This window comes from Montipora foliosa, chromosome 1 (assembly GCF_036669935.1).
Source record: "Montipora foliosa isolate CH-2021 chromosome 1, ASM3666993v2, whole genome shotgun sequence".
Classification (NCBI taxonomy): domain Eukaryota; kingdom Metazoa; phylum Cnidaria; class Anthozoa; order Scleractinia; family Acroporidae; genus Montipora; species Montipora foliosa.
This window is the reverse complement of record NC_090869.1, coordinates 2,834,388-2,844,387: the sequence shown is the minus strand read 5'-3', so window position 1 is coordinate 2,844,387 and position 10,000 is coordinate 2,834,388. Positions and strand designations below refer to the sequence as shown.

Here is a 10,000-nt window from a genome sequence, read left to right as displayed (position 1 = left end):
AATTTCTGTTTGACGTCGAATGGACAGGCTATTTTCTGGGAAATCAATCTCTTCGGAAATTGTGGGAAAGCTCCAGAGATAGTCCACATTTTCCGTTCGGAATGCAAATCGGGAACTTCCCATATCATTCGCGAGAATCGTTCCATTTCCAGGCCCTTCCTCACAACATCGAGTAAATATGCGCGATGGAATGCCAGGTGGTAAATGTTAAGCGCCATTCTCATCCGGTTGGTTAATAAATTCGGAAAATCGCTTACCGTTATGCTACGATCATTCCACCCGGATTATTTGGCTAAATGGTAAGCACTCTATACTCTCATGATACTCTCCTACGTCATTTTCATCCAGTATCCCGAAAGTTGAAAAATGCATCTTAAAAATACTACTCGTTATGCATGGCCTTGTTCAACTCGTCAACAGTTTTTGGCGGAGTCATGAGAAAAACTCTTCTGGTATTACCGATTTTTAGACTTGCACTTGCATTTCCGACTCCATAGTTGCTTCGCGCGTGAACCTGCCTACAATCGACGTAAGACTTGAAAACATGCACAGCACGTCAACGAAACATGATAGTTTGGGGCCAAAAACGTTGTCAATTTAATGACCTGAGTCCGCAAACGTTTCATTGGTCAAACGTGACAGGTATGAGACTAAACCGTTAACGTTTAAAAGGTAAAACTACATGCAAAATTAGTCACACTTCAAGGATGAACGCAAATGGTGGTAATAAAATTTGACGCAGAGTTTTGGAAATCAAAAATAGCTGTGAGGTTGGTTGATCGGGTGAATAGGCCAGACTCTTTACAACGTTCAACAGTGAAAAAATATAATTTATTTAACTTTAAGGAAAAGAACGACTTCCTACAGTTTAAGGGTAATCAAATACTGATTGAATTACTGCTCTTACATCAAAGAAATTTCTTATAGAAAATGCTATCGAGGTAAACCTCATCTTAGGGCGAATCTTTAAATAAATAGAGGACTTGATTCACTTTTTGAAAGCCTGAAGAGAAGGCATCATTTTTGACGAGATAGCTAGGAATTCATGAGTTGAACACCAGTATTCCATTTTGGTTAGTGTTAGTGTGTTTCAGGAATAACCGGTTCTGATTGCTTGATTGACGAGTTGAATTAAATGAGTAGAAGCCCATGCCTTCAAAACGAACATTGAAAAAGCTAGAGAAAAGTTCTATGATGATCCACAAGAACAGATACCTACAATATAAACATATTTACAACACTGCACGGATAAATTTCGTGATGTTACCATATTTTCAGATAAAATGTAACTCGGCTTTTTTATCAAAGTTACAATTCTAGTCTTTTATTTAGGAGGCCGGCGAGGTCTTCGAGTTCATAATTATTTTACCGGTGTGGGTTGAAACGGCCGACCCGGGTTGAAGTTTGTTGGTTGTTCTGCGTATTAGAGTTACCCCTGAAACGCTGGATACACCTGATACGCTTGATATTCTTGATACGACGGACACCCCTAATACCCTCGCTGCGCTTGTTACGCTGGACAGAGCCTTAGAAAGGAATTTATCACCCGACTCTGGGAGAATAATTGATTTAAACCCAAGAGTGCGTTCGATTGACCCTATTCCGGAATAAGAATACGTGGAGTGATGTTTTAAAATGGTATGTCTGGCGTTTTGAAGCAACAAGGATAATATACACATGTTTAAAGTAGCATTTGAGCAGATGTTTTACAATAGAAACATATTTGTATTCTCAGTATTGCACTGGAACTAGCTTGCAATGGAGGCTAATGCGGGGAAATTTATTAAACACTTAATGACTGGTCCCGAGGGAAAGAGTTAATTTCGTTTCCCGAGAATCTCAATGTTTCCCCAAGGCGCAGCCGAGGAAACATCGAGATTCGAGGGAAAAAAATTAAATCATCGAGTGAAAAAAAACGTGCAACGGCAACAGCAACGGCGGTCGTTGGTCAACATTTGTGGGTCACAGTGCACAGTTACCCTCGCACGTCATAGATTTTGCAATGTTGCCTGCCTTTTAGCAGGAAACAGTTTTATTGTTAGCAGTCATGTGATCTCGAAGTAACCAATGAGAGCGCACGCTGTAGGGAAAAAATTCCAGCTCTATAAGAATAAAAAGTATTAGCATTTGAAAAGATTTTCCCGCATGAGCTTATTGCATGCTAGTTCGAGTCCAATACTGAGAATACAAATATGGTCTATTTTAATAAGACTCTCCGCAAAAACGAAGGATTTTTACCTTTTATTCCATGTATTCTTCTCCTGGAATACGGTCAATCGAAATCACCCCCAACTCAAATGCAAAGTAGTCAAGCATGTGTTGACTTCGAGAGCCTAAGAAAGGGATTCAGCGCCAGCAGCATTGATTTAGTCCCACGACAAATTCAAGCATGTGTTGACTTTGAGAGCCTCAGAAAGGCATTCAGCGCCAGCGGCATCGATTTCGTTTCCAAACAAATCCAAAGTAGTCAAGCATGTGTTGACTTTCAGAGCCTCAGAAAGACATTCAGCGCCAGCGGAACCAATCTCGTTTTTTCTCAAATGCAAAGTAGTCAAGCATGTGTTGACTTTGAGAGCCTCAGAAAGGAATTCAGCGCCAGCGTTACCAATTTCGTTCCATCCCAGATTCAAAGTAGTCAAGCATGTGTTGATTTTGAGAGCCTCAGAAAGGAATTCAGCGCCAGCGGTACCAATTTTGTTATCTCCCAGATTCAAAGTAGTCAAGCATGTGTTGACTTTGAGAGCCTCAGAAAGGCATTCAGCGCCAGCGGCATCGATTTCGTTTCCAAACAAATCCAAAGTAGTCAAGCATGTGTTGACTTTCAGAGCCTCAGAAAGACATTCAGCGCCAGCGGCATCGATTTTGTTCCAAGTTAAATCCAAAGTAGTCAAGCATGTGTTGACTTTCAGAGCCTCAGAAAGGAATTCAGCGCCAGCGGAACCAATCTCGTTTTTTATCAAATGCAAAGTAGTCAAGCATGTGTTGACTTTGAGAGCCTCAGAAAGGAATTCAGCGCCAGCGTTACCAATTTCGTTCCATCCCAGATTCAAAGTAGTCAAGCATGTGTTGATTTTGAGAGCCTCAGAAAGGGATTCAGCGCCAGCGACACCAATTTCGTTGTATCTCAAATCCAAAGTAGTCAAGCATGTGTTGACTTTGAGAGCCTCAGAAAGGAATTCAGCGCCAGCGGCATCGATTTCGTTTTCAAACAAATCCAAAGTAGTCAAGCATGTGTTGACTTTCAGAGCCTCAGAAAGGCATTCAGCGCCAGCGGTACCAATTTCGTTCCGTTCCAGATTCAAAGTAGTCAAGCATGTGTTGACTTTGAGAGCCTCAGAAAGGAATTCAGCGCCAGCGGTACCAATTTCGTTCCCTCCCAGATTCAAAGTAGTCAAGCATGTGTTGACTTTGAGAGCCTCAGAAAGGAATTCAGCGCCAGCGGTACCAATTTCGTTCCGTTCCAGATTCAAAGTAGTCAAGCATGTGTTGACTTTGAGAGCCTCAGAAAGGAATTCAGCGCCAGCGGTACCAATTTTGTTCCGTATCAGATTCAAAGTAGTCAAGCATGTGTTGACTTTGAGAGCCTCAGAAAGGAATTCAGCGCCAGCGGTACCAATTTTGTTCCATCCCAGATTCAAAGTAGTCAAGCATGTGTTGACTTTGAGAGCCTCAGAAAGGAATTCAGCGCCAGCGGTACCAATTTTGTTCCCTACCAGATTCAAAGTAGTCAAGCATGTGTTGACTTTGAGAATTTCACAAAAAAGTTTCACATGATCGAATCCAAAATTCACGGCGAGATCTTTAATAAGGAAGTTCTGTCCAAAGGTCTGAAGTAACTTAGACTGAAGGTTCTCTCGATGACATTTGCATTCCAATATACAATCAAATGCTAACTCTAAAATTTCTTTTTTGTAATTCTCCATTCCCATAATGGACGAACTTGCAAGCTCTGCTATGCTTTTTACCAACGAAACTGTCATCTCTTCAGATCTTGCGGACAAAATACCACTCATGAATAAAAACACTTGTTTCAGTTCATGCACGTACCTTACATCGGTCACTACTGATTTACAATCTGTGTGTCCATCAAGGATCTGATAAGCAAGATAAAAGCCAGCAAAAAACTCTTGAAAGGTCTTGTGAAGAAAGCCAAAACGCAAGGAAGGTTTTCTCTTGCTGCCACCGGACTGGATCGACAGAAACCCAAACTTGATCAAATTACTGGAAATGCCTTTGAATTCATTCTCGTCGAAAAACAACTCTCCTTTACGTAAAGACTGCAACGCCATGCATCCTAACTGCACCAGGTCATCCTTGTAAATTTCCAGTAGGTCAGCATCACTGCCACTCGATGATTGATTTCTCTTTTCATATCTTAACAAAACACATCCCACAATTTCTGTGTACAACTGTGTCCTTTCCGGTGGAAGTACACCGTTGAAATCTTCAATAAGGATGCAAAGTAAAGCTGTATTAAGAGGATTCCGTGTCAACTCTATCATACCTCTATTTGCAAACATGTCAAAATCAAGCTGTTTGATTAGCTCTTTTGCCAAGTGTTCCATGCCTTTAAAGTACTTAAGAATGTAGCTCTTTGCGTCTTCAAAAGTAAATCCGATAATCTCCCACAGGGTGTCACAGTACCGCCTTACCCTCTTACCAGCTTCATGGCGTGATGTGATAACAATGTGGCAATTGGGAAGGACTTTACTTTCCAGAAGGTCATTACAGATGTCAACTTTACTGGAATCCACTTCATCAAGTCCATCAAGCACTAACAGAACCTTGGATTGATTTTCTCGAATGAACTTGAAGAACCATTCCTTGTCTTCTTTGTCAATATCAGGAGGAAGGATTTGGTCATCAATGGCCTCCCAAATATCAGTTTTGATATCACGACACCTTAAAAGCAAGAGAACGTCAATCTCGGGAAAAGACTTGTCCCACTCTTCTCGTTTCATTGCCCAATCATATGCCAGTTTCTGACAATAAGTCGTCTTTCCCATGCCTGGGTCTCCTTCAATTAAAACAGTCCGTGGCTTTGCACAATCCTTGTGTCCTCTAAAGATAGCTGTCATGTTGGTGATTTCATCAGTCAATGTTCCCCTTGTCTTTTCTTTACCCAAAATCTTTAGCTTGGTAAAAACGTCATCGATGTGAAAGCAGAAGTCATCAAGCCATGGAACAGGAAAAATACTTTTTTCACGAGTACTGTAGAGCTGACGGACCCTTTCTATAATATTGGCAGAATATGGTAAATCTGCAAGAGACAAAAATAATTATAAAAAGGTGTTGCCTGTAGTGTTTTTTCACTCCAATCTCAACCTTATTGTGTTCTTAATTTTGACACCACGGAAGGTCCCGTATTCAGCAATATTTGAAAAACAAATAACACTAACAAAAAATGTAGTTTGATAGTTATGCAAATTACTTTTTCCCATTGCAAAGTGAACGTCATAAGTTTGAGACTGATCTTTGCGCCTGTCATGCATCCGGGTTCCAAAACCTACATGAAATACTTCCTTACTTTTCAACTCAAGATATCATTTCTTCAGAAAAAAAGTTGTAACAACAGGTCAAGTATCCACTCCAAAAAAGACACAATTCTCTCAAGCAGTCCTTATCATATAATATTCTCCCTATCATTGACTGTAATTTGTAATATTAATGTGGAATAACACACATCCCCTGAATGAAAATTTATGCTTTAATAGTTTTAGTTTTTTAGTTTTAGTTTTCCGCTATCCACTCAAGCAACGTCCAGACCTTACTTACTTTATTTTATTTTATTTTATTTTATTTTAATAAAAACCATTAAGAGTTGTAAGCATAGGTTCACTCACATCAAACCTCAGATGGACATTAAGTTAACAAAGATACAAAATACCAAGTTTGTACTGTATCTGTGGTAAAATTAATACTTAATATCTGGAATAGAATTTTTAAGTTACTTTCTGAAGGATGCCGGAGATGCAGAGCCAGTCTTATCAATAGAGAGCGAAACGAAAAGGGGGGAAGACGAAAGGAGCTTGCATGCCTTGTGTTGTAGCCTGACATTTCCTTTCAGTGATTTGAATTTATTACCTTGATCTTGCTGACTGTGTGTTCTGCTTCCTGCAGCTTCTGAGAGAACATCAGCACAGCTTGCTTCTGGATGCACAGGATCTATTGTAAAATAGCCAACACAGTCCGCTGTCACGTTAATGACAAAAGAAACAGCAAGAATTTTATTGGCACTGTCCAAGACAAATAATTATATTAACATTTAGAAACTAGACAGAAAGCCGAAGAACCCTTTATGACACAACTGACTAAAAAGAGAATGGAACTAAGCTAAATTAAGAAATTGATCACCTACAATAAACTATAACTTAGCGATGTACAGTTGTATTCGAAAACATAGTACAAGTGCTGAAAAATCAAAGACAACACACATCAGAAAAAAGCAAACCAAGTCAGTGGATCTGTATCAAAATAGCAGAAATAACTAGGACTTTGACAAGAATACCTGTATTTATAAACTGAAACAGTGGGTAAGTTGGTATATTGAAAGTGGAAGAGAAAATCATTTCATATCAATAGTACAACGTTTTCAGTATTGTTTATCAGAGAAAAATAGTAAATACCAAACTTAAACAGCACAAAAAACATCCCAAGATAGTATGTCGCAAATGTAGGCCATGCGCAAAAACCTTATAGAGCATTAAGAGGTAGGCGTTTCCCAAGAACACAAATAATTTTAATAAGTCAAATATGGATATATGATAATAATAATACTAAAGATGAGTGAAGATAAAATTTACTTTTTCATAACACGCATTGTATTTTATAGCCTTCTTGTGCAGCATGCTCTTGCTTAATAAATTCATTGCAATAGTGTATTGATCAAGACAAGGGAAAAGTGATATTTGCAGACTTAAAACCTTGAAAGTATTTCCTTCCACAGAGCCAGTCAAATGCGACACATACACTGTTGCGTTTGTTATTCACTTTTTTTCGCCGCTATGTTGTTGAAATTTTTTTGGGGAATAAAAAAAGAGTCATTATTGGCAAAAATATTAAATGCATTTTGCTAAATTTCCGGGGTTCCCAGCCATGAGAGCCTTTTCCCTCTAGAAGCCCTCTGCTGCTAGACATTTCTGGCACCCATTACCTACAGCACACACAGTTGGCGATTCACAGTAATCAGCAGCAATCCTTTGAGTCTCATGAAACTAACATAAAGATAAACCAAACAAAAGGATCACTCACACACAATTCCACGTGCCGACAACGACTAATAAAAAGGGCGTGCGAAAAACTGAACCACAACACCCCCTTTAACCGCACACAAAAACCCAAAGAATTCAAATGATGTCACGCAAAAATAGTAACGCAACTGTAACAATAATTACAGGCTATATCTGGATAAGATTTGACCAAAACAGATTCTTCAGCTGCATCTGGTCAACTCCAGTTTGATTATTGTGGACACTAATCCCCTCTTGATTATAGTTTTATCACACAAAATCCACTTTCCACTTAAGTAATTTCAAGAAATCTTTCAGTGATCTGTATGAAGTAGTTACCTTGTTCATGATGAGTGTGTGTGCTGCTTCCTGTAGCTGCTGCTGCTGAAACAACATCAGCACAGCTTGCTTCTGGCTGCCCACAATCTATTGTAAAATAATCAACACGGTCTGTTGTTAAAGAGAAATCTTTTAATATTCGAAAATATTAATGAAATCGCATAATTTCCCGCATAATTGGTGCATAATTAGACTTAAAAGTGGTGCATAATTTCCCAATTTCTTCACACCCTATCAGAAGCCCTGTTTATTGTAAAGCAGTCAAATTAGACTTAACAACAAGGAGCAGTTGTCCATCCTTGATGGTCAGCAGTAATTATTAATAGACACATGCCCCTGGATCTTGTGAAGTTTTGAAACCACTATGCATGATTGAAACACATTGCGTTGTAATTCATTGTGTTTTAAAAGGATTCATTGGCATTTTGGGAAAATGTTTATCAGTGTTCTTCCACCCTCCTGGCTGCCTCGTTGACTGATCTTATCAGTGTTTATTTATTGGCTACTCATGCACTCTCTTCCCCAAAATTATTGCTTTTAGTAGTTTATTTCTTTTTCAACAGAAGACACAAATCGTTCAAAATGCTGTTGCACCATCAGCCTACTAAGTTTTTACTCCCAAAACCCACCTGCATCTCTAGAAGTCTTCATTTTACACTCCCACTCATTTAGTTTGTCTGTAATTCTGTTGTCACCCTCTTTCCACTGTTTCAGAAGTTCTTGGAAATGTTCCTCATCTAGTGGATCCATTTCTTGTTTCTCTATTTCACAAATGGCATCTTCATATTTAGCTCCACCCAATCGTACCAGAGTTTTCTGGATCTGATCTTTGTATTTGCAAAAAAATGCATCACTAACAGAGGCCTCTTCTGCACGGGCCAATACTGCATCCACAAAATACTTCAAACGTACAATGTCAGACTCACAGCTGGTGTCAAGGGAATGGGGAAGTAGATCCCAGCCAGTGGATGGAGGACTCAGGTTACAGATTGTCCTCAGAAGCACAATCAAGAGTGAATTGTCAAAGCCTGTGGATGATACTGAAGAGGATTTAACTGGATACAATTTACTCCACTGCACTGGATTGAGGATTCCTTCTTTTTTAAGAGACCGAAGCTTTGAGTGCACTGGCTCACGTTTCAAGGCACCGCAAAGGTCTTGTGGACGAATTATTCTGTCAAACGTATCCCTCAACACTTGCGAACCCAGCCTGACCAGAACGCAACATAGCAGTGTGTACTTGGTTTGTCCATCACTAGGAATAACTGCCAAAACAGCACCTGAAACAAGTGTCAGAGAAGATCTTTAGGGTATCATTCATTTAGCCAGATATGTGAAAGATAAATAACACAGCACTGATCAAAAGTTGTTAATAATTATTAAATAAAGACTGGTGTAACAAGCAAGCCAAGTGAAGCTTGGAGCTTATATGAAATAGACTTCCTTGGATAATTAAATAATAAACAGTATATGGTTAAGTACAGAGTGAGCAAATACTGTGCAAAATCTAAATGGTACCTGTAAATAGGCTTTTAGCAAGGTAATCCTTCCGTTTTCTTTTAAAAACAATAGATGGTAAGCTACATGTAATTAGTGAAACAGGCAATGATCTCCAGATTAAGGATGCTGAACTGCTTCATATTCGTTGAACAAAGATTTGACCTGTACTGAGAGGAAAATCCAGTTTGTACTGGTGGACCTGATGACTAGTTGAAAAGAGACTGCGAACGCTACAATGCACTTCTGCAGAAGGTAAATACAATTTAGGTTGAAGCAGTAGCTGAAGGATCAGGCAACATTGCAACATGTTACAATGTAAGTAAGGATATACTAGAGAGTAATGTAAGACCAGTAACATTTTCAATTATAGATAAAAGCGAGCTTTGGCAATAATTCCTACAGACTTCAAAATCTTTTTTGACACGGTCTTAATATGTGATTTTCAAGAAAGGTGCCGGTCGCTGATGACACCCAAGAGTTAAAATTTTAGTCTCCACAACTTGCTTGATTACAGTATTATCCAGAACTAGAGGAACACTAAAATCACGAAGTTTGTTTTCCTGAAATTCAAGGATAACTTATTTACTTTAATTAAGCCAAGAAACAATTTTTTCAAGCACCTGGTTAACAATGGAAATAAGGTAGTTGTGATCTTCAGGAGAAAAAAAAATAGAGTTTTAGTCAGACGAGAGACATTAGGAAGATTTTTAACAAACAAAATAAACAAAATAGCTCCAAGGATTGAACCTTGTGGAATGCTACACAACGTAAAATGTTTCTAAAATAAGATCAACAGGACCTACACTGTAATCCGAACAAATTGGAACCAGTCCTTGAGATAACATTAATTTTTAGGATTCCACGTCAAAGCAGTGTTGCAAATACCATAGTGTTGAAACTTCTGACTCAATATTTCATGATTAATAGACTAT

The 10,000-nt window shown here is 38.9% G+C and overlaps 3 protein-coding genes across 3 annotated transcripts in view; 2 read left to right on the top strand and 1 right to left on the bottom strand.

The window, feature by feature from the left end:
• The window catches only part of LOC137993521 (uncharacterized), a 520,905-nt gene that overhangs the window by 699 nt on the left and 510,206 nt on the right, over window positions 1–10,000 (bottom strand). The window contains exons 13-16 of the mRNA XM_068839470.1: window positions 8,198–8,848; window positions 7,569–7,655; window positions 6,085–6,165; window positions 1–5,260 (exon numbers count right to left, since the gene is read on the bottom strand). The exon at window positions 1–5,260 is cut by the window's left edge and continues 699 nt beyond it. Coding sequence (XP_068695571.1) covers window positions 2,367–5,260; window positions 6,085–6,165; window positions 7,569–7,655; window positions 8,198–8,848 — 3,713 coding nt within the window. The 3' untranslated portion in view covers window positions 1–2,366. The remainder of the gene's footprint in view (window positions 5,261–6,084; window positions 6,166–7,568; window positions 7,656–8,197; window positions 8,849–10,000) is intronic.
• The window catches only part of LOC137995496 (DNA ligase 1-like), a 461,965-nt gene that overhangs the window by 362,337 nt on the left and 89,628 nt on the right, over window positions 1–10,000 (top strand). The window lies entirely within an intron of this gene.
• LOC137995027 (uncharacterized) overlaps window positions 1–10,000 on the top strand; it is a 224,232-nt gene that overhangs the window by 148,309 nt on the left and 65,923 nt on the right. The gene's annotated exons all lie outside the window — the stretch shown is intronic.